This window comes from Lonchura striata, chromosome 2 (assembly GCF_046129695.1).
Source record: "Lonchura striata isolate bLonStr1 chromosome 2, bLonStr1.mat, whole genome shotgun sequence".
In the NCBI taxonomy this organism is placed as follows: Eukaryota; Metazoa; Chordata; class Aves; order Passeriformes; family Estrildidae; genus Lonchura; species Lonchura striata.
Genome location: NC_134604.1, coordinates 77,773,172 through 77,798,724, shown reverse-complemented (window position 1 = coordinate 77,798,724; position 25,553 = coordinate 77,773,172). Strand labels below are relative to the sequence as shown.

Genomic DNA, 25,553 nt, shown 5'->3' with positions numbered 1-25,553 from the left:
AAAACAGATTGAAGACTACTGATTTTAAGTGAACTATAAGTTACGAAACTTCTGCTAAAACATGCAGGACCACGGGATGTTACACATGTGATAAACAGTCAAGCCAGCAGAGAAGGAATTTTTTTCCTTGGATCAGTGCCAATATCTCAGACTGTAACTAACTGGAAATCATTACTTTTCTTGGATTATAACATATTGGGAAAATAAATTTATTTCCTCACCTTTCAAACTGCACTTTTTTGTGCCCTCCTTCCTTAACATAGTCAAGAACTTGCTTCTGAGTCCGACCACTGGAAGAAAACCACAGTTAAAGTATTTAATACAGTATATCACCTGACCATCATAACCTTGTATTTGGCTTGCATATTAAGTCACAGCAACCAGAAAAGTATTTGTCACTATCATCAGAAACTCAGGTTAAGATCATACAGAAGGGGATCTGGTCAGATACACACTGATTGTTGCCATTTTGGGGGTTACTTGCCTCTTTTTTTTTTTTTGCTATGGAGTTACTTTTTGATGCCATTTCTGAACTGCTTAAATTCAGCTTTGTGGGCCCTATAGGGTACTACATTACTGGAAAGTCACTACAATTGAAAGTGAAGCAGGGGTTAAGCTTTCCTGCAATGAATTAATATATTCCTGAATCCTTTTTAGTCAAATACCAGCCTTATCTGATATTAGTAAACCCTGGAACCAAGACGAAACCCCCGACATCTACTTCATTCCTTGGTTCCTACTATAAAACACATATTTTCTGCAGAGGTTTAGGCTGGAAATCCCTTTCTACCCTTCTGCTACAGGGTGTGAAGTAGTGAGAAAGCCCAGCACCTTTGTCTATTGTGCAAAGCTATAAACTCCAAAGCAAACTGAAAGCAGCACAGGAAACCCACACCTCAAGAATGCTCAACTGAGAGCTAAATTCTTCCAATTCATTAGAGGCTTTCAGGGCCTGGAAAAGGTTACTGAATGTAGCAATACAGATCACAGTGACTGGAGGATGTAGCCAAAACCTGCTTTCCAAAGCCTGAGGTAAACTGAATGCACCTAGTCTTCTATTTACTTCAGGCAGAAACTTAACAAGTTATAGTTTGTTTACCCAACATAGGTCCTTCCATCTTAATTGATTTACTTTGCAGGCAGCAAAGAAGGTGGAAAGAGAGTCAGAGTGGTTATATATACACTGTGTTCTTATGCAAGGCATGTAGAGTGCATCATTCATCTCAGCAAAGAGTGTTTCTGGCTGTACAGCTCGTATCAGCTTCACAAACAAAATAAACTGCATGAATAGAAGGATTTCCCCCTGGCATACACAATGCAATATCTACAGTAATGCTTCTGCCAGTGTAATGAGAAAAAAAAAAAAATAAACCCAACTATTGAAAGCTTTCCTACAGGTCAAACAATATCACAGGTATACCTGCTCTTAGCAGAGGTGATCATCTCACAATAAATCCTTTGTGAGAATAAAGCCATTGCTTTTAACTACACAAATATCGGTATACCGCAGGGACATGCAACAATCTTACTCTGACACACAGGAAAGACCCATCCTAGGAGCAGAGGATTCAAAGAATCCCCAAAGATTGCTAGCTAGGGTTGCTTAGGACACGGGTGAATTTTCTTGTGCAAAACCAGCTGGACCCTATATACTTCATATCTTACCTCCAAAAAGCTACTTTGCAACAGCTACTACAAAATTAATGCAGGTTTTTTCCCCTAAAGTGTTCTTTGCACTATTCTGGCAGAGAAGATGCAACGGAAAATATAAAGTAGCAAACTACAATGTAAAAAAGGTGAGCTGAAAAGAACAGGTTTAATCCTAGACCATTATGGATGTGATTTTGAAATGGAGAGACAACAAAGGTGGAAAGAATGCATGTCTTACCTGAACCTAAATGAAGAACCTCTAGAAAAAAGAACAGGTTTAGGCTTTGGTTTAGGTTCCTCAAAAAGCCTGAAAAAGGCATGATGCTCCACACAGATCTTCCAGAAAGACTTGCAAAAATCTCGACTGGCCATAAGGAATTCCAGGGTGTCCTGGAATGAACTCTGAAAATTGGGATAGCATTTGCAATGTAAGCTGGTCAGCAACATAGATTAGAGAAATGTATTGACAAATCAGGTGCTATGCTAAAAAAACAACAACAACAAAAAAAAAAAAAAAAAAAAAAACAAAAAAAAAAAAAACAAACCCAAAAGTTTCTTCCCAACTTACTGGCTTTCAGGCTTAACAGGCCCTATCCTTCTAACGTTGAGACATTGCTGGTCTGCCTGTCAGTATCAAAGCTATTGCTCAAACTTCCTTTCACTGACAAATATGATGAGATAAAGCAGTGGTTTGGATGTTAATGAGAAGAAATTGATTATATGCTATACCTTAAGAATTGATACAATACCAGAGTTGCAACCAGAAGGTGACTCTGGAACATTCTATTATGATTGATCCAGTTTACATATCCTTTGCCAGGACTGCTCACCTGAGATACCAGGTTGATGTGCACAGTACCAACAGTGAACAGAAGCAACTAAAATACTCATGAGTTGATAAAAACCATGTGTGATCTGTCTGTAGAAATTTACCAAATAACTTTTTGTCAATTTAATCAACTCCTAACAAGGACTTACATTCACATCAGGCCGTAGTTTGATAAGAAAACGTTTCCTCTTGAAGCTCAGCTTTCGAACCTTAGCCCAGTTGAAGGCATTGATCTTGGTGTGACCCTACAGAGAACAAAGTCAGCTGGGTTTAATCATTCCACAGCTAAATGGAAAAATCTAAACCACTAAAGAAGCTTGTCATAAATTAATCATCTGTTCACTTAACTTGAAATGATGATATTTTTTATAACTCATCCTCTGATAATGCAAACCATAAACATCTGGTGCAATGATTGAGGGCAGGCACTTATGATTAAATTCTTGCAATACAGGACTAGTTACTGTGGAACTATCTAACCCAGTATCACTGCACAAGACATGATGGACCAGATTTTTTTTATCTTGTGCCACTATTCGGACTCAAGATTTTCTGTGGACTAAATCCCCTTCCAAAGGTGTCTCACTCTATTTCCACTAGTGACAAAGAATGCATGGAATCCAGACACATCACCTCACTTCGAGGAAGTAGATTTTCTCCCCCTTTTTACATCTGCAGGGCAAAATAAATATATCTTTAAATATTGCTTAATTGTGAAAAAAACAAGCAACTACAGGTTTTGTATTGGAAGTACAAAATACTGTACATATGTTGACCTTTCATAGGGAGAACCAGAAGCAAAAGCAAGCTAAACAAATTTTTTGTCTCTGAAGAGCCACAAAATTATTTTCTGGGAAAAAGCAACCAAAATTCCATAAGCAAACAACAAGAAGGAAATTATCTTCATAATACTCCAACTCCCAGCCACTACATCATTAGCCCCTACCCTCCAGAAGTTTCATTTTTAATCTATGTCACCAGGTATTGGAGGTGTTATGTTAAAATATTCACTACAGCAGTTTGTTCAATGAAGACTTCAATACAAACATTCCTAGAGAACAACACAGAAGTTTCAGAGAACTAATACAACATTGCTAAAAGCAGAAACCCACGTTGATTTGGGCACCATCACCAGACAGCTGTAGGAGTAATGACAGTGTAATGATCTCTGCTAAGTGAACCAGCTGTCTAAGAATCACATAATTAACCTACTTAAAATAATCAGCAGCACTGACACTGATTTCTAAATAAATGGTAGACTTTCAAATAAGTCTGACTACAGCTTATGCCATTTGTGAGTAAAACTTTATTTTCATTGGAGTCATTCTAATGAGAACCTCATATTTCAATTTCTATCAGTTACAACCAAAATAAAAATAAGAACTTAGTTCTTGACCTATGAAGTGGTTGATGGTAGCCCTAAGCTTTTCAGCATTCAGTCTTGGAGCATCACCCAGTAAAATTTCCAAACTTTTCAGAAACTTTAACAACAAAACTAAACTGTTTTGAAAGTCCCAAACACATTAGGTCGAGCAAACATGACCTCAGATCTTGACAAATCAAGCCCTGGGCCATCAGCCTGCAGCTACACTTTACAGAAGGGTCTCAGCTGTGTGCTGGGACTCTGAAGTCCATGCTGCTCTCTGTGGACAAACACTTTCACCTTGAAGACAGCTTTAATTTACAAGGTTTGGCAGCTCATTAATTCAGCTGATGAAAATGCTCTGGGGGAGCAGGGGAAGGACCTGAACATACAATTGCTTGAGTTATGTGCATTTCTAACAATGTCCTAATGTTCTCATGTTTCAACCTGTGCTTCAGTTTTGGGGTTCCACTACCAACTCATTTAGTTGATCAGGGATCTTTTTTAATTTGCTGCCCTTTTTTGGCTGTTTGTTTGGTTGGGTATTTTTAAATCTTAGAGATTTGGGTCAAATACTTCTGGGCTTGTTTGTTGCTGTTACTTTTTTTCTTATGAAAGGACTCAAAGTACTTTGTAAGGCTGAAAACACTAGTATTTTAACTATAGTAAAACAGTTCAAATGAATAGTCTTTTTGACAATTGTAAAAAGGGACATTTTATAGAACAGCTTATTTACTGTTTTTAGCATAGAGCCAGGTGAGCATCTAAAGTGAAAGCAGCTGACACCAGCTGACTACCTGTAGCTTCACAATTGTAAAAGCCAAATTTGTTATTTACATAAGGGGAACTGCAGAATGACAATTTGACAAATTTACTAATGATGCATCATGAATATTTACTAGACTGACTGGGTGAGGAAAGAAATAGAAGGAAAACTGTTTGGATCTTTAAGGGAAAGGAGTAAGATTGATGGATTCAGCAAAGATAAAATGGCCGAGGCTGGTCCAGAAAACTGTAAAAACTTTAACAAAGTAACACTACAGAGAGCTCATATTTACTGCCTTAATCCTTCTGCACGGACTCTAGCTGTCTGTTGTTTTACTTGTCTCTGCTTCTCACCCATTTAACATGCACCATGCCTGCAAGACTTATCTGCTGGTACATGTAGAAGTCAGCATGACCAACCTGCGAATCGTGAGCCATGGCTCAGTTTGCATCTTGAACAGCACATTGTGGATGCAGATGGAGCTCTAAACAGTACCTTCACATAAGGTAGGAGACCCTGGAAGCAGAGGACCCAGTGCAGCTATAACAAGTTTAAGATCATTCTTAGAAAAATTTTGGAAGCTCCTGCATTTTTCTAACTGAATACTTGTAGACATGGCTGAGTTCCTGAATTCTGACTGCTGTCAGAAATCTCTCTGCTTTATGAAGTACAAAATCACATCCTGAGCGGCTCTAACCTGAAACACCAGAATGCCTGTGTTGGCAACAGCCAGGTTGATTTTTGTCCCCTCCCTGTCCTTGGCTGGATGCAAGCGTATCCCATACATCTCCAGCCGACGGGCAATCTCCAAAAGCTGGAAGTCAGACTCTGCTGGTGTCTGTCCCCTTGAGAAAGAGAACAGCAAACATTCACAAGCTTGTCACACCTTTCAATAGAGATCAACAGGTCCTCCAGAGAACAAAGAGACATTTGATCAAAGAGACTGAAAACTGTCAGAGGTATAATTTCTGTATGGTTTTTCTACATCCTCAGACTTATATCCGCTAGAACAACTTACTCTAAACAAATATCAAATAATACATAGATTTTACAGTCTATTATAACTTTTGATTCCTTCAATTCTGAGTCACCTGATATAGCTAGATTTTAAACCATTAGCTCTAACAGAATTTACTACCCCTCCTTTGTTTTTTCCACTAGAAGACATGCCATATTCCTAAAAAAATAATGAATGGAAGCATGTTATTCATTGTAAAAGTGATTGTAATACCAAAATTAAGTAAAACAGAAGGCATGAAAACCTTACCATAAATGTCGTGAAGCCATAAGCATTACCACCATTAATTGTGATGAAATTATGCAAAGCTTTGATTATTACTGCCATAGAAATCACTACCACTCACCTATTACTCAACTTAGCTCAAAATGAAACATCTTGAAGTGTTCTTGACAGCTAAAAAATACTTTTCAAAGCCTTATTGGTACTTCTGTTCACTGTCTTCCTAGTATAAGTCTTTTTTCCAGACATTAGAATACCAATTTGCATAATCATCTTGGATTGTCTTCCCCCAAATTCATAATTCTGTAAGCACTCTGTGCTTTTCCTAAAACTATCACTAAACCCCTTCTTCAACCTATCTCAAAATACAGCGTGGAAAGGTTGAAAGGCAACATTCAGTGTCCTTGAAACCAAAGGACTACTGTCAGAAGTGCCTGACTGATCAGTTGTGATTTGCAATCATACCTGCATGCACAAAATCAGCAGTAAAGCATTCTGTATGAAATAGACTGTAAAATAACAGCATGCTTGAATGAATATTGAATCAACTGTGCTTTAAACATCTTGTTATGATGATGGGGAAAAGGCAGGAGTAACCTTCAGAAAGTTCATAGGCATTAACAGTTTTTTGAGAAGCAACCTTTGAGAAACTCAGAGGTCCAAAGTTCTTTTGTACTTCAGATCTAGCATATACTTACCATTACAACTACTCTACAGGAAAAGAAGGCCAATAACAAAACCAAAAAAGTCTTACATGTGGTTACGGTGAAATTCCATTATTTTGTCTTCTAGTGCTTCTTGATGAGGTATATACTTGTTCTTCGCTAAGTGTTCACGATCTATGGTTTCATCAAAATCCCCAATCTCAGCTGTGGAGAGTTTTAAGAGGAGTCTATTAAAGCACTATATTACATTTGAATAATCTGGTCAATCCAGAAGACCTGGATAGCTGGGAAGAGAAGGAAACAGTTCCTTGCAACCTGTGCCATGGTTTTACAATTCAGATTCCCACTACATTATCTTCCACATTCTCCTCTGTGTCAGTACTTGATATGTGAGAAGAAACCCTAGGATTTCTCCCATCTACCACAACTAAGTAAGTTGTTGGATGGCAGCTGAAGAGGTGAAGCCATCAGTGCTACCTTGACTTGTGTGGGAGATAAGAGCAGGGGTAACAGGGAGGGCAGCACTAATTGAGCAGAACTCATCCATCTCTCTCACACTCTCTCATGGTGCTCAGGTGCCTCTCCATGAAGCAGCCAAGCACTAGTTTGCTCTCCAGGCTCATGTCCCACATGGTAACCTTTGAGAGAAAGTCAGAAAGATGGTTCTGTTTTCTTGTTTGAACACTAGTCTGTAATCCACCTCATGGGATTATGAAACATTTGTCTTCCTCTAATTCTGCAGCAGTTTGAGACACATTCTGTCTCCCTCCTCCTCAAAGCTGCTCCCATCTGCTGCAGTTATTCAACACTGTGTGCAACAGTATGGCACACCCACCTTCCATTTTGCAGTCCATTCAGTGAAATTCTCTTATTTTGGCAGGTGTGGGGGTGAGGGGTAGGCAATCTAAGTGTGGGTGCCAAATTACTATCTTGTTGCCTGCTATTCTTGGAATGTCTCTAAAAATCTTGCTATTAGTTCTTTTCACTGAACAAGCATAGCAGCTTCTGCCTGCAAACCTGATGGAGTAACAGCAACATTGCTACAACAGAGGCTGCTACCTTGGTAACGTCAGGGAAATTAAAATACAGTGCCCTCAAATGAAATGCAAGATGCAGTCAGACACGTTGTTGCACAGTTGACCCAGGGTATGACAGACCCACGCTCAGATACACCTGCTTCACCCTCGCCTCAGTGCTGCCCATGCAAATGAACCCTTGATCCAGTTCTGTTCAAACTAAGTCTGTTCAGAAAAAGGAAAGGTTTAAGATCATATTTGTAACACTATATTTCTGACAAACTGGGATCAAATGTACTTTAAATGCACAGGGGAAGTAATAGCCTGTTCAGGCATTGAAAATGAGGGACCAAAGCATCTGTGAATGACAGAGTAGTAACTTTTTTGACCTAAACTGCCTGCAGATACATGATGACATTTTTTACTTTGAAGGTCAGAGGTGGAAAAGAGTTGAAAACTGAGACTGTCTGATTTAAACCCCCTCATTCACCCCATCTGCTCTCAATCATTCCTTAAAATGGCAGAAATACTACACAACCTTTGAGAATTTCCCTTTTTAAATTGTCCTGTTTGTCCCCATCTCAGAAACAGCTCTCTGCTTCCAGTTGTACTCATCCCAGTCTCACAATTCTTCAAGGTCTGTTCTAAATCTGATCTCAAATAAATGGCAAATTTCTGTTCTTTAATGAAGCCATAAACCCACCTAAGTTTGCAACTCCTCAAATAACATGAGCCTGGGTTCTTCAAAATGCAGTTCAAAACCCCCATAGTCTGTGTACACACATGAACTTAACACAACTCCTGTAGGGCTTTCTTCAGAGTCAACAGTACAGAAGACACTTTCTTCAACTCTACACGATTTTTAAAATGTTCCCAGCATTTTTCAACTGCTAATCCTTTATCAAAATTGTCTTCCTGGCTTTCAAGTTACTTCTGAATTCGTTCTCTCTGACCTCATACTCAACAAGATTTTACTTACTCAACAAGCTTTAACTTACTGCCTTACTCTCCCCTTTTCCACCTTGAATAATTTTCTAATATCATTCCATCAAGAATGAGAGGAAGTTATACTGCAAATATCGTCAGCCTCACATGTAATTATTCTTTCAAATCTTTTCATGTGATTTAGCCAAAGACTTATTTACACTGCTGATGGTTTTTCTCTTACCTGGTGAGTGCATTACGCCAGACTGTATTATGCCTGCATTAGCATTTCTGGTGTGTCTAATGCTTTGTATTTCAGCTCTTTTCCTCTTACAACAGAATTATAGAATTGCTTCATTTGGAAAAGACCTCTAAAATCATCAAGTCAGTGCTAACCCAGCACTGCCAAGCCCACCAGTAACCATGTCCCTGAGTGCCACATCTACATGTCTTAAATACCTCCAGGGATGTTGACTCTACCACTTCCTGGGCAAGCCAATTCCAATGCTTGAATTTCTTACTTCCATTAAGAAATTTTTCCTAGTATCCAATCTAAAGCTTCCCAGGTAACTTGAAGCCATTTCCTATTGTCCTGTCACTTGTTACATGGGAGAAGCAGGTGACCCTCACCTGGCTTCAGCCTCCTGTCAGGCAATTGTAGAGAACAATAAGGCCCCCCCAGTCCTCCTTTTTGACAGGCTAAACCACTTCATCTGCTCCTAATAAGACCTCTGCTCCAGAACATTACCCAGCTTCCTTGTCCTTGTCTAGACACACTCTAGCACCTGAGTGTCATTCTGAGGGAAACGGGACACAGGATTTAAGGTGTGGCCTCACCAGTGCTGAGTACAGGGGGACAGACAATGACAGCCCTAGTCCTGCTGGCCACACTATCCTTGATACAGGCCAGGGTGACACTGGCCTTCTTGGCAACCTGGGCACCTTGTGGCTCACGGTCACTCCATCTTCGTACTTCACACACTCACTGTAGTGCACTGTTTGCAGTATCCAAGTGTCCTCTCACTTGTAACACTTCATACAAATAGTTTTAAATCAAATGCTTCTTAAAAAAAAAATCATTCTGTAATATAAATGCTAATTTAGCAGAAACCTATTTGCTGTCATATTGTGATTTTATGATAAGTAACAGTATATAACACTGACATAAACCTACATCCATAATATATGGGCCTCCTGGAATCAGATATTCCCCATGGAAACCACTCATTGGCACAGCATTAGTAAGACATACAATAACTAACCTGCATTCTCAATCTTTCCCTTTTAATACCATTACTCTTATCATCTGTTTACTCTGATTTTTATTGCACACAAATACATAATATTTATTTTGCTATTGAGAAATAAGCTAGAAACAAAATAAATAAAGACAACTATGCAGGTAAGATACACCTATAGACTCTTACCAGAGAAGTTTTTCACAGAAAAATGTTCATGAGACACAACATGGACAAATAAAAACTGCAAACTTCCAGCAGAGTTTTCTAGCAATCATAAAGCAATACTTCAGTGAAGAGAAACACATGCATTAGGGTGTCTGCTCGTCAAAATCTTTCTTTGGTGCACAGACACTTAGTAGGAAAACTCAGCCTCCTAGAATGCATTTTAGCAAATGAAATTCAATTTCCTCAAATGATCAAGATTTTTTTTATTGCCTGAGATTAAAGAAAGTTAGAACTAGCTTAACCGAGAAAAGAAATACAGCTGGATTGCTGGACACTGTAGCAGGAAAAAAAAGAGACAAAAACCTCACTAGTCAAGGATTTTAGTTTTTTAAGTCTGTGCTGCCAAAACACTCAGTTTTAAAATGGTATGAGGACTACAGAATTTCATAGAATTTTACTGCTACTCAGTCACACTGGTCAATAATGACCATAGCAAACAGAACCACAAAATACCTGCCCTTCCAATATGAATCTATGAGAAACTAGAACCCTAACACTCTAACAGACTATGACAAAGAATCATGAGATTCTTCTGCTCATCTCCAAAGAGCTTCAAATGTATTTGTTGACTGTACTTACCATAAAACAGCATTACAGTGCACATACACAATATGGAATTGTACAAGGACCATGCAAAACAATGTCTATTACAACCATTACACTTGCTGCTAAGTGGTTTTTCCTAATGTTATTCTCAAGATGAGTATCCATAAAGTCTTGCAAGGCAAAACAGATACTGTCTTTCAAGTGATGTGGAAGCTAAAAGAAGCTCTGATGGCATAAACAAAATTAATGTATCATTCTACTGGACAGTGTTATTGTGCATAATTTGCAATTTAAAAAAAAGGACTTAAAATTCATTGTTTTCTTTTCTTCCCTATCAGTTTCCTCTTAGGACTGTGATTTAGTCTGGCATTCTAAGCATGTTTATTTACTACATTCTCTAGACAGCATACAGAGCTCCAGGAGTTTTAATATCCTACTGACATGATGCAAATTATAATAAAACAGGATTTCAGCAGAATTCAAGACGTTTGCCACTGCCCACAAAGTCTACTTTTTAAATAATCTTAGGCAGCCTATCAAATGTTTTGAAAATTCAAATCCAGTGAACAGAAACTCTTCTTTGTTTGAAACAGTAAATTATCTGTATTTGAATGCAACTTTACAGAACTACAATAAATTGTCAATATGGCTTAAACCTGCCTCAACAGCATCTACAAACAGGTGACCCTGCAAAGCATGTCCAACCAATCATCCTGTTTATCCTTCTGGAAAGAAGAACAAAGGGAACTTACACTGTACTATATGTGAGATTAGGAGGGCAGTGCTGGTATCATTACATGTTAGCCTTCCCTGTGCCAGGTCCTGCTTCACTTGCAATGCAAATAGGTACCTGCAAAACAAAAGGGAACAAAGAGTTACACAAAGCAGGAGGGAAAGAGGGGAAAGTATCCCAACCTGCACGTTCCCTTCACATTTTGAAATCAGCAGAAGTGATCTGAATTACCGAAGTTTAGAGGGTAAATAAAACACAACAGATACTGCATTACTGCCATTAGAGCTGTACATGGTGGCTGCTTTGAAGAACCAAGATATCTATTTTTCTCTCTTCCTCCCTCCATTTGGAACCAGAGCAATGAGACATGACAGTGCTAGAAAACGTGACAGCTATTAAGTACTCAGCAAGAGATAATGCAGCTGCTTCTAACCATGAAGAAGTGACAGATAAACCAGTGATTTAGAGTTATCAGTTGGTTCTTGTAGAATACAAAGTGAATTCTAAACTTCCACCTTGGCACTCACTAGGGAATGAGACACAAAATCTTGATCAATCAACTCTATCTATCTCTGATACCTTTGTGGCCTAATATCTGCACTGTCCATGTACCAGGCTTTTCTAACATTGCCTCCAAACCACTTCAGCCATGCAGGGCAATTCTACACTGCCAGCTTAAATGCAGAGAGAAGAGAATTCCAAGATATTATTTCATCATTCAAATTTCTTTTAGCTTTAACAGAAATTGGCTTAGTTCCAATCACCTTAACAAGCCTTCCAAAAATTGCAGCTCTTCTGGAGAACTCATATTAGGATCTCAATAATTTTAGTAAGATTAGATTTTAATAGATTTAGACAAAAGCTCTCATTTGAACAGTGAGTTTCTGAATGAGAAGATGTAGGTACACTAAATGAAAAGGGCAAGCTGATTTGAGGAGTATGGAAAGTACTTTGTATGTACATACTGAAATAATACAGCAGATCTACATAACATCCTTCTGAAACCTGCAGACATATGTATACCCATACAAAATTCACCCTGTAGAGGAACATAGTACAAAAATGTTAGTCTCTTCCTCTTCAAGTGGTGAAGCAGTTCCCTGTGAATATGCTTTCACATCCTACACACTGCTGTGTATATATATTCAAGTTCCTTAGCATACATATTTGAAATCTAACAAAAAAAAAAAACCTCATTGGAATTAAGAGACACATCTCCAGGTACAGACGGAGATCACCAAAAATTAATTTTCAGTTCACATACTAAGAAACAGATATGCAGAGTATCTGTCCAGAAACAGAAATGTTTCGTTATTAACATCCTGTTGTGAGTTTTCATTCATCCCTTAATTTTTTTTTTTACTTTGTTTTATTCTTTAGTCCTTACCAAGTAAATACTCCTTCTTCCTACCCACATTTCTACTTTTCTCTTTCCAGGCCATCAAGCAATATAAATTATTTATTTTTTTCAATTCCAATGGTCTATTGCCAAAATAAAACATGACAAAGATAAACAGTGAACATCACAGAAGTGGACTTGTTCTTTATAATGCAAGTCATAAGGACACCAGAGCTCTTTGCAAAAGATGACTTTGTCTTTTGAGAAGACTGCAAATAAAAAGTAATAGTGAATAATCTGAATCAGAATGGAAAATGTAATTAAAAGCTAATAATATTGTAGACCAGAAAAAGAGTGAAAAGTTGCAATGAAAAAATACTGCAACAAAACAATGTTTCTGACCATAAATTAATAACCTGCTAGTGAGAAAAAATCTTAACAAGTCCCTCATACACATATTTACTCACAGAGAAACAGGAGTTTTTTTGCCAATACAGTGTGAAATTCAAAGCTTAAATGAAGCTTTTGAAATGCACTGAAAAGCATCTAAACATTAGTATTAAGGTACTCTGTCTGCATATGTATTTTTCTCTACATTCTTATTTTTCATTTTATTCCTTCTCATTTGCATTTCTCCATCTCCAAAGTCACACTTCCACCTATGCAAACCTTTGGCATTTGTGTTGGCTATAAGACAGGGTCCAGTGTTGCTGGAAATCAGCAATTCACACAAAACAGCTCTCTCCAAAATGAGGGCACAGTCACACCTGTCCCTTGGCAGAGGGGTACCCCAGGGCCCACACATGACTTGATCATGCCAAACAGAGAACTCTGTGGCCAGACTGACTTCTCTTGGGGTAAGTAAAGCTCTCCCAGGACTCCATATCCAGTGATGCAAAGGACTCCTGCACTTTGCAGAACCTCTTAGCACAGACTGCAGCTGAATCTTAGGGCCTGTTTTTTCAGGTGCATTCAAGGCTGGGACAAACAACACCAAGCTAAAAGTAAGAGGCAGTCATCAATCCTCACCCAGTCATCTCAAATTCCATTTTCTCCCCTCTTTCCATCAGAGATTTAACAAGAAGAAATAGTCACACAGCTACTCACCTTGTCAGTTCCTCCTGCAGCTGAGCATGGTCAGGTGGGAAAAATTTTACCACGAATTTTACAACAACGTGCTTCGGTCCTAGGGAAAATGTCAAAGGAAGTTAACAAACGTCAATAACACCCTGGCCAAATATGCACAATGATGTATAAGGGATGATTCATGTAACCTGCAGTGCATACAGACAAGCTAACCTCTTGTCCTTTGTTAGTATGCAGGATATTTGGAGATTTTCCAATAAAATTTACACACAATAAAAGATAACAGTAACATGGTTGAGGGTTACTCTGCCAAAATCAAGTATGTTTTTAGCAATTATATCAGCTGATCCAATAAAATATATGTGTATCTACTTCCTTTGCTTCAGAACAGAAGGGAGCTAAAACACACTCTACTTTTGAATTCCACTAACAAATTACTATTTCTGTCTTAAGAGCAGCACATTTGTTCCAATTCCTACAAGTACGACCAGTGACAAAAGGACCAATACACCCCCACCTTGAGAGAGGGAGAACTGCCAGAGCATACACTCAGACTCATATGACCAGGAAAGCACCTATCTGAATCTCAATGGCAAAGTTCCATAAATTAAGAACTTGGCTGATAGCTGACAGAGAAACAAAGTAATCAGAACCTTTCCTGTTCATTTCATTTCTACTCTTTCTAGAGATGGTGGCTATTTACAATTTCCTGTTCTTTCCTACCACCCACTGTAGCTTCCCCCATCCCAACTGTTTCCTCCTCTTGGTCTCTGAACATCCCAGGTTCTGCAGCAATCTCCACACAGTGGTAATACATCTGCCAGCTCCTTCCCAGTAATAAAGTCTTCCTGTTGTTTTCTTTCTACTCTGATTCCTGCTACTACCAGTCAGCAATATATATTCCTTCAGTCCTTTTTTTACTGCACTCTTTTGTTCTACAAAGTTGTTCCCTCCATTGCCACCAGCACCTCTTCCAGCAACTGAACAAACCCCAGCCTCCTGTGGGGTGGGGTCAGCCCATTCATATGCTCATGTGTCATATGCTCATGTGACATAACTTCACAGGTGCATCCTTTAAGGACAGGCCAGAAACCTAAAATAATTCCAGCAAAATTTAGTGCAGAAGGTTGAGAATATAAATATTGCAACCGACAGACTCCTAATTTATTCAAGTACTCTCAGATGGAGGAAAGAAATGTCAACAAGGAAGTACTTACTTCTAATCTGTTTCATAACAGGCTTCAAAAGATCAAGCCACACCTGAAAACAAAAGAAGGTGGTGTTATCATATCTAAACAACCAGATGAGCATTTTTAATTGCAATACCTAGATTATCAATTAACTATTTTTTCCAATGTGGTCATTATGTTTTGCTTAATTATACAGGGTGGGTTTTCTCCCTAAAATTCTGGGAGATGCTCGGGAAACAGCACTGTGAATGGGCACAGCTTTCAAAGCAGTAGAGATTTGGAGAGCTGGGAAACAGTGAGGAAATCAGGAAATCTCCCCCTCACTTGTCCCAGACACCAACAATCCCAGCACATGTGGTCAGGAGCCATTAATTTTGTGGAAAGAACAACTGAAAAGAGGAGTTTAGGAAAAAAGAGACCTATATTGTCATTGAATTCCAGCCCCACAATAATCTTGAGAAAAGGAAGTGGTGCTTGCCTTTGAGGCTGGGAATGCTGGACAAATGGAGAAATTACATGGCAGCTGCCTACTGGTATGGGGGACCCAACAGGAATCCCAGTATGAGCTCTGGCCATAGATGTAGAGCTCTGTTGCTGGGCTCCATGAAAGTGAAGAGCCTCCCTCCCACCACCTGCAGGAGGAATATCCTCTCAGATCACAGATGTGAAGCAGACAACAGCACAAGGCATGGGGGTGAGAAAGCTTATTTTTGAGATATAGAACATTTTCTCTTTTCTATAAACCTGGGAATTTCAGGCTCAGGCATTCTTAACTGGGGATAGGGTAACTTCTGCATGTAGTTCACTTGACAGCCCATTTTCCAGGATAGTGTGTGGGTCTTCCCCTCAGCTCCCGAAATGAAGCAGTGGGTGGAAATATAGTTTTGAGAGCCTATACCCTTGTCCTGCAGTCTCAAATTAGAAAGGCTGGGGCAAAATGTTACAGAAAGCCACGGGACAATCACGCAGAAGGTAAAAGCCAGATGATTCACAGGGTCTGGAGACAGCTCAGAGTCCTCAGCTGGTAACTAATCATGCCCATGATTTATATTTTGTTATCTCACTAAATTGCTCAGGGCCTCCCTTGAAGACATCTGGAACTTATGGAAGAACACCCTACAACCATCACAAAGGTTAAAGCCATTAAAAACAAATTAATCGAGTCTTCCTCCAGAAAAAGAGTATGTATTAGAATTATTACTTCTTTGACCTTTAATAATTTTAGATTATGCAGAGACAGAAACATACTCAAAATATCAATTTCCCAAAATCACCTGAGAAGCCAGACAGAAGCAGGCCTGTATCACTGCTGTAACTGCTCCAATGCCATGTGCCATTTTTATTATTACTAATACAAGGGATTCCAGTTAGCAGAGACCTCACAGCCCTGCCCTTTCCCACACACTAATGTTACTCAATAGAATTCTTCTTATGTTTCTCAGTCTAGGAAAGTCTTTTTCTTTTGTTTCAGAGGTTAAAGATACTTGGGTTATCCAAGAACAGCAATACAGTTTTTATCACATGTTAAACTGGTCCTGACACACTTTGGCACTTGAATAACTTAAAACTGTTTTGTTTCAGAAAGTTCACATGTACATAATCTGTAACAAAGGTCAGGGACTTTGCCAAGTTTAATGAGTGGGGGAAAAGACACTGTGAATATTAAATAGCCAATTTACAAGATTATGAGAATAATGTATTTTACTTGTTGCAAAAGACAAACAAACAAAAAACCCCAAACAAACAAACCCACCAAAGAAAAAAGCCCACAAAAAAACCCCTCTCTTCTCCCCAGAGATGGTTTATGGTACAACATGAGCACACAAGTGCACCATTCCTCTCTCTACTTTCCCAGCTATCCTACAAGCAAGTCATAACATCCTTGAACAGGCTGCTGGATACTGCAAATCCATATACTGAATGCATGTAGTGGGGTAAGATAAAGGTGGGGCAAAACGACAATGTCACCACTACGGCCAAACCCAAGCAATCAAAACTTCTGCATCGTGCAGCTCCCACACCGTACCTAAACACCATCAATCTGAGACTGGTTTATAAACTGGACAGGAAAACTAATGCGAGGACTTAATCAAGATTAATGTTTTTCATTTTCCCCAGAACTACAAGGCTAGATTATTTATTTGTTAAACAAAGGCTGGCATTCCATGATGGTGACCAGATTTCAGCAGCTGGAGAATTGGGGCAGACATCAAATGTGATGAAACTCTGTGAAACCCCAGGCTTGGCGACAGTGCCTTGTTTTTCTCCTTGTCCCAGCAGGAAGTGGAGCACTCAGACCCTCCACAATCATCTCCCATGCAGATCTTGTCTGCTCCTAGCATGGCATGCTTGAATGTACACAGCTCCCAGGCAACTTGACATACCACTGTCAATATGTCAGATATGGGATCTGGAGCCTTGCATGTTGAAATAAACACAGCCAAATTGTGAATATATGACTTCACATACATACTATTACATCCAAACAAATATGCTCTAAATATTTATTTTTCCTTTTACATTTCACTCTACATTGGAAAAGCAACTCATTCTCTTCAAATGATATGAATATAAAATATGCATGTGTGTTTTATTTCGTAGACATTCCATTAACTGCAGAGTTTGTTACTTGCACAATGCTTGAGTTCTACATTATGGCCTTTGTGAAGCTCAGAAAATATTAAATCCCATGGGGATGTTCACCTAAGTTCAATCATTTAAACTGGTTACAATAAGTTAAGTGTAAATAATACTCTCAGAGTGCTGCTCCACATTGAAACAACAATTCATAATCAAATCTTCTGCTTCAGTTTCTGTGAGTTACTTTTGGGTGGTTGAAGACATTAATTCCACTGAATTTCACCATTCTTGGGGCACAGCTGACTAGATATGGGCAAGGCTTGTGGAGTCCCCCGTTTTTCAGAAAAGAAGAGACTGGACCAATCAGCAAGAACATGGACCGGTGCTCTCAGATATTTGGCTAGTACTTCATTTTGCAAGTCTGGGGGCCAGCTGAATTACCATGGAAGCATTTTCCCTTCAGGTCAAATTGACACTGTGCTTCAGGGGTTTTGTCCACCTTCATCAGAGCTCTGCATCCCCCACTGTGATTGTCTGGACATACTTCCAGCCAGTCAATTCCTGCCATCATGAAGGCCTCAGGCAGCAGCAGCACCTCAATCTCTCCTGTGTTCTGCCTCAAGCAAATAAACCACTTTGTTTTCACACGACTGAAAACTGTTAGTTTACTTCAGGTCTCTGAGCAAAATGTAGACAGTCATCTATTTAAAACTTAATGACCTGTGAAGTAGAGAAGGTTGATCAAATGACCTTCTCTATTTTCTAGAAAACTAAAAGGCAATTGTATATACAAAAGATGTTAGGATTTGTTTCAGTTTTACATATATACATCAATAATGCCAGAATGCCATTATTAACACAGCTACATGGACCCTCTGCTGCAATGGCACTGTACAGTTGCACTGTTTAGAAAAGTTACATTAAGCTCTCAAGTTACCTCAAGTGTTAGCCAAAGGTATCTGGCAGAATGCTAACCCTTCTAGTGAACTGTGTTTTATGTAATTCCATCAGCACACTGTGAAGCTGATCCCTTCTAAAGATTGACAACCATTTAAAAAAGAATCCTGTTTAATTATAGTTAGTCTAGAACACTATGACCACTAGCATTCTGTTTTAATGTCTATTGTCTAATGTCTGTGCCTGCACTAAGGCAAGACAGACAAGATTCCTACTGTTCATTTCATCAAGAAATATTGTTCCTTATTAATATTTTACCTAGATGGAAAGAACACATTATTTTTTTATCAATTGCCTAAAATTATTTCTTTTAGGTCATCCAGGCTACTGGTGCAAAATTCACCTAACAGGCATGAAATCCAATGTAAATCAGAATGTACTGGCAAAGCAATCCAGATAACTAGCACACATACTAGTAGGTTACATGGTAAGTCTAGAATAAAACAAACTTCAAAAAGAAACTTGTTAAAGACTAAGAAGTCATCAGCCTACGGCTTTATCTGGTACATGATATGGGTAGTTCAGTGCCTGAATGTTGCCAGCAACTGACCTCAGATTCCTGAGTGTCAGGAGCAGGACACCTGCCTGGGCTACACAGCTCCCCAGAAAGCACTCCCATCAATTTTGAGGGGAGGAGGGGGAGGTCTTGGATTTGCTCTGGTTTTTTTTAACCTTTTAATATTTTATCTATCTCTTTTCTTACCCCATAAAGTTTTTAATGAACTCTGTCACAATCATTGTAACTTTTCCATCAGCAGAGAAAGTTTATTTCTGCACTCCAAATCAAGCAGGACCATAAAATCAAGAGTTGAGGCTCTGTAACAGTCCAGCCTTTGGCTTCTGTACAGCAACTTAGAAAAACAAAACACTTCCACAAGTTGTGTCTGAATGAGCCATTACTTTCAATGTAAATGAAATTCGACAGGAACAATCAGGTTTTACAAACATTTCTTCAACTCCACTAGGCAAGAACAATTCTTTTTTAGAAGTTCTTTCCCTTTTGAAGACTGAGGATTAAATATATCTTACAAGTAAGGAGCAGAAGGAGAGAAAACAGTGTGCATGCAGATGAAAACCAGCGGAAAATGAATACTTTTACATACCATCATCTTTTTATGATCTGGAAATTCAAGGCCAAAATAGTCGCCTTCAACAAGGTTGAGGTGGTTGCAAACAGCATCATGCAAAACTTTCCCTGGAGCTCTTTGCTGTAAGAAGAAAACGAAGCCTAGGGTTACAAAGATGCTTTTAATTAGTGGCAGAAAAATTATTATGCTAAGAAATTATTCAGCAAACAACACTGCCAAAACTGTTTACAAAAATCAGTGGATATTACAACCATAGCCACAGGGCAGTTGACAATAATTATGCTAGTTTTAAAGCTAAAGACTATATCTATCCATCCATCCATCCATGCATGGCAGCTTGGAATTAATCTTTTTTTATTTTTATTTTTTGAAGGAAAAATACTGTGAAATAGAAGAGGGGGGCTTGGGATATATTCTTATGTCTACCAAGGCTAATTTCTGATGTGAATTTTTATTTTATCCCATGGCCCTTCAAGTGATGTCACTGTGTACAACACAGTGAAACCAGGATGTTCACTGACAGACCTGTCATACAAAACTGCAAGGACTGAGGGTTTGCTGGATGCTGCTTGACACACAAGAGGCCCAAGCCCTGGGTTCTGATTTCATATAGGCTTATCCCAAGCTGCCTGCTGGGAGGCACTGAGGCTGCTCCAGGCTTGTCTGTGCTACCCTGGCAGAGCTGGCAAGTAATTTGGAGGAGTCGAACACACTGAAAGCCTTCCTTCTATAAAGACCAGATGTTCTAGCCCAATATTAGCTCCCAGAGCCACTGCTCTGCTGATTGTAAGTATTCTTTTCATCAGCCCATCCATTAAATCCACACCTGCAGAAAATACTACAAATTACAGTTCACCAGCAAGTCTTCTGCAAAAACCCATCTCTGTATAAAAAGGCCAATCACTGAAATCAAATATTTTTGTTCCTTAGACAAACACACCTATTTTAACTCAAGAGGCCCTGAACACAGGTCTATGCTCACTTCAGAACAAATAATAACCCATTAAATTGAACAAACCCTGCTGTTACAAGAGAACAATCACATCCGGGACTACTGATCTTGCACTCAACCTGCAGACTCAACCCTCCCTTTTAGACCAGTAAATAACACAGTAAAATGACACAGTAGTAATAAGGTGAAGAAAAGACAACCATTACAGGTGGGCAGACCAGCTCAGAGCTTGAGCCCAGGCCCTGGCATCTCTAGGGCCCATGCCAGCAGCCTACTTGACAGCAGGCAGGTGCTCAATCCCATCTCCTCCCAAATGCATTGTAATGCAGTCTGGTCGCTGTTTCACTGGGATACCAAAAAATAAAGGCAGACTTTTTCCATCTAAGGTAATATCCTGGGTGGGAAAAGCATCTTCCCAAAGATAATTTATCCAGCCTTCTCTAAGATGAACTGTGAAAAGTAAACCCCCAGTAGTCAGGCTTATACCAGAGAAATGAATGACATTTTTTCTAGGGAAAGCACATTTTCCAGGATGCATGTGCCACCACAGCAGCACTGTCACCTTGGTCATGCAGGACACAATGACTGAACCCTTCAATGCTGGCTGGTTTTGAAAGAATGAAGGGACGAGCTCACTTCTCCAAAAACTTGCTGAACAGGTTTTTACCCAACATATTCCCAGTGCTTCTGAGAAACCTAAGCCACAAGGAAGCAATATTCACTCAATTTATTAACTGTTTGTTAATATTTGTTGTAGCAAACATTAGCCTCATGAATACTGTAAAAAAAAAAAACATAAAGAATAATCGCCGATAAAAGTACTAATTTTTTTAAGCATTCACCATAACCTTGCAGTAACTGAAGTCATTCAGAGTAAAATGCCAAGAGGACGCAAAGAAGGGGAAAAAATGTCTCTGTTTTTCTAGATAGAGTGATTTTGAACTGACACAATGGCATCCAAAGTAAGTCTCAAGTGCAAGTATATTTGAATACATTCACTTTGTGTTCTCCAGCTTCATTAAACCAAAAGCATCCCCGGTGTTCACCACCCAGCGTGCACTGACCATTGTGCCTTGTATGTCAGTTCTAACAGAAAGTGTCTTACACTTTCCACTCCATCTATCACTGTACTTGGGCACAAACAAACATGCACCATCTCGATGAAAGAGCTTCCTGCTAAGTGCATTTCACTGGAGGCAACAGAAGAATATTAAACACATTAGACTGAGTGTAAGACTGGCATTATTTACTGCTCTGAAAACATACCTACAAATAATCTAGAAGTAAATACTCCTGCTTCCAGACTAGTCTCACGTGTTCACAGTTTGGCTGGGGCTGCTAGAGAGAAGAAGACTGAGTTTATCAATCATCCTCACAGCAAGAAGCCTTCCTACTCCAGCTCAACCAGAGGAATGGCAACACGCCAGTGAGTATGTACGTATGTCTAGCTAAAGTATTTGATGGACTTCTGTGAGACAAAAACCAAACTTCATCTCTCCTCACAGAAAAAAAAGTGTCTATGAGGGGAGATTTTTGATCAACAGGAAAAAAGGCAGAGAGCCATACGACTCAAGGTTAGCTGAGAGGAGCACAGCTGTCTGATCTCAGACCATGAGTAAAAGCCTCTGATCAAAACCTGCTGAGTGTTTTCATAAAGGTTTTTTCCTTATAGGCATTTAAACGATGGAACAGCAGTCTTGCAGCATTTATGTCATTTGGCATTTTCTCTGGAGTATGCCTCAATAAAATCAATTGCTTCTTACCCTAGTATTTGTAAATATTATTATTCTAAACTCATCTTATCTTTGATCAGTGTATCTCAAAATAAAATCTGACAGTTCCCTCAAAGGAAATGCTGTGCATATAAAATCTGCTGAGATTTAAAGCCTGATTAAACTCCAGTCTTGCAGGACCAGAAGGAGAACTACAACATCCACAAAAGCAGGAACTCACAAGGTTTAAGAGAGATCTTGATTCAGTGCAGTTCCATGACATCCCTACTAAAAAATTTAAACACAATAAATTAAAAGCTCAGTCCACTGGGTATGGAAGCAAACCAGGAGTCATTCAGGGCACAGTAAACACGAGCTGACAGAGGGAGCATTCAGGAATGAGTGCACCACACCGATGACATCATCTGAAGTCAACAGTTGTGCCTGACTTCAGCATGGTTACAAGGCCTAGGAGAAAACACAAATTTTCCACAGAACCTGGAAGGCATTTTCCAACCATGAAGGATGGCCCCGCTGCCATGCCTCAAACAGCAAGTTCTAGGCAAGCTTCACTGGCTCCTGTTCCACAGCCCCATGACAGCATCTGCACAAGCCAGAGCTGGGCTGCTTCCCCTGCTCCACAGAGGTCACTGACAGGGAAACATGGAAGCAGTGAAGGCAAGACTATATCTCCAGACCTCTTGCTGCAGTGGTCTTGCACTTGTGCACTTGCACAGATACCACCACCCTGTAAGGCAGCAAGGGAAGGAAACAGGAGGGCTTGGTATCCTGATGGAATACAGGTGGTGGAGGGTCACATGCAGTCTCAGGAGCTGGGAAGTACTTGCAGCAGGGGGCAATCCCCTGCTCCTGTTTCTTTGGACAAGCAGATTTCTGTACAGTCAATGAAAAAATGCTGCAGCTCCAGGGAGCTGCTCTTCCCACCCCAAGCAAATCTGAGCACACTGGCAGGGAACTTCCCCTGAGCAATACAGGTGTATCTTTTACCCTGACAACAAGGAGCCCTGACATCTGTTTTAACCATCTGAGATGAGGTGAGCCCCAGACAGACTGATATACCAGAGAGTTACTATTTTTCTCTTGATGGGGTATTTACTTACACCTAAATAATATTAGAAATTTATTACAATGAAAAGAAGATCACTGACTTCCAGCTACACATTCTTATTCCTTAATGAATTTTGAACTGGTCTTTCATTTAGCTCTGTGAAATCACATTTTAAAAGTAGCTTTACATTTTCAGGGAACGTCAAGTTCTAAATTATTAATAATGTGCATCATCACATTTAGCTGCAAGCTATGAAGGTACCCAGCCAAACTATCCTGCTTTGCACATTATATGTTCAATATTTTGCTGTCTTCTCATTATCTCAGTCCTACTCAATTCAGCCTCACTCTACTCCCACCAAAATCCAATCCAGTATATTGCTTATGATATTCCAATGGTGAATATTTTAATAGGTTCAACAATTCTTTCATGTTCTAGCAAACCCCAATCATTTTAAAAAAAATATCCCCCTACATACTTGTTTAGACCATTCTTTGACATAGACTGCAATACATTTTGGGTTTTTTTCAAAAAACAGAAAGTACATGGCTGTGTCTGATAGCCATGATGCAAGATACCCAGAACTTTAAAAGCTGGACACACTTGGACACATTATACCACCTCCAACAGTTAATTCAGCAATTATTCCACTAATTATGTACCAAAAAATAAGTATATATGTTTATGGTCAAACAGAGGTTTTACCATTTTTTATATGTTCAGTGAAATAATCTCCAATCCCAGCTTGAACAAGATCTTTGATTGAAAGGTTTTTGTTTATTTGTTTGTTTTTACATTACTGAGAAGTAATACCAGCTTAAAAGAACCAAAAATAAACATTCTCTTCTGAACATTAAAAAATATAAGTCCTATTTTTGGTTGAAGTAAGAAATAGTTTCATGTGGAAACACACACTACTATGTTCTCTTCTTCAAAACTGCTGTGAAAGGGTCAGAAAGAAGTTTGGGTTCTTTTAGATTTTAATTACACTTGCTTGTACAGTAGCAGCTCATAGAAGAGAAAATAATTCCTTTATGTTAATCTTAAAGAGAAAGGTACATTCATTATCCACACCTTCCACCACATAAAGGCAGGCATTTCTGCCAGTGATGCCCTCTTCATATCACACACTGGGTGCTCCAACGGTCTAAAATGAAATGTTGTCATTTGGTCATGCTAAATATTTTACATATACTTAAATATTATATGGCATAAAGGTTAAACACAAGGTTTAAAATGTATTTACTCTTTCAGGGTTAATGACCCAAAAAAAAAAAAAAAAAAAAAAAAAAAATCCCTTCTACTGATCAGCTTTTTATCAGATCAGCCAAATCAGACTGTTAAATTATTTTTATACTCCAATTTAACAACTGCATTAAAATTATTGTGAAAACTTCATTCAGTAATTTCATTACTATTTCTGAAGTCATACACATTTGTAATCACTACTAAAATAACAACCCCACGCTCTTAACAGTGTAACTTTCTCAGTTATTTGAAACTGTTAAAAAGTATGTATGTATCTACAGTTTTGAAATGAAAGAAAACCAACCAAGAACTGTTCCTGATAAACAAATAGTATAAAAATAACCTCACAGATGAGATTGAGTACAGGGTTCCTGAACAAATAATTCTGTCAGAAATTTATACTTCAAAGAAGGCTAAAAAACTACTCACAGGAGAACAATGCTGTCAGCATCTGAAGATAAATTTTGTATTTTAAACAGTTTTCCTTACTGGTGTAAAATGAAATGCGTAATTCATATTTAGCAAAAGTCTATTTCCTGAAAGGTGGTTTTAAAGGCAAGAAGCACTGGTCTGAGTGTTGTAGCTCTGGACCTAATACTGCCAAGACACTTGGAGAGCCTCTGCCCTTCTTCTTCTCTCCTCCCTTTCAAAGTGTAGGTGTTAATCCTATAGGAAGGATTAGAGGACTACAAAAATAGCATTAGACCACCAAGATAGCTCTTACACCTGTGCTTACTAGATTTTACCTGGCTGTTCAGCTTAGACTGGGTAGTTGAGAAGTGTTGAAGAAGTGTGATCCATGACTCCTACACACCAGGCCAAAGAACAGCAGCAAAGTGGCTCCTTTGAACAGAGCAGCCACACACTCCCACCACTGCTTTTAAGCAGTGGACCTGCGGCCACCAGGTATGCATCCCATTTGAAAAGAAGCTGTAGAAGAGGCAGATTTTTGTGATAACCTAAAGGCACCTCATTCCTTTTAAGATATTTTCCATTTGAATGTAGTTGAGGGCTCCACTCCTGGCATGTATCCCACATGCTTTTGCACAGACTGTGCACATACCATCAAAGGGCGGATTGAGGCCAAAAGCAGGAACAGAATAAGTCACTTATGCTGCCTTAAAAACGGGCAAT

The 25,553-nt window shown here is 39.1% G+C and overlaps 1 protein-coding gene across 7 annotated transcripts in view; it reads right to left on the bottom strand.

The window, feature by feature from the left end:
* The window catches only part of FARP1 (FERM, ARH/RhoGEF and pleckstrin domain protein 1), a 200,378-nt gene that overhangs the window by 48,212 nt on the left and 126,613 nt on the right, over nucleotides 1-25,553 (bottom strand). For all 7 annotated transcript variants that reach the window (XM_021530281.2, XM_021530283.3, XM_021530284.2 and 4 more), the window contains 9 exons: nucleotides 19,454-19,558; nucleotides 14,841-14,883; nucleotides 13,645-13,723; nucleotides 11,218-11,315; nucleotides 6,603-6,717; nucleotides 5,306-5,453; nucleotides 2,629-2,724; nucleotides 1,889-2,052; nucleotides 222-290 (listed from right to left, as the gene is read on the bottom strand). In XM_021530281.2, coding sequence (XP_021385956.1) covers nucleotides 222-290; nucleotides 1,889-2,052; nucleotides 2,629-2,724; nucleotides 5,306-5,453; nucleotides 6,603-6,717; nucleotides 11,218-11,315; nucleotides 13,645-13,723; nucleotides 14,841-14,883; nucleotides 19,454-19,558 — 917 coding nt within the window. The remainder of the gene's footprint in view (nucleotides 1-221; nucleotides 291-1,888; nucleotides 2,053-2,628; nucleotides 2,725-5,305; nucleotides 5,454-6,602; nucleotides 6,718-11,217; nucleotides 11,316-13,644; nucleotides 13,724-14,840; nucleotides 14,884-19,453; nucleotides 19,559-25,553) is intronic.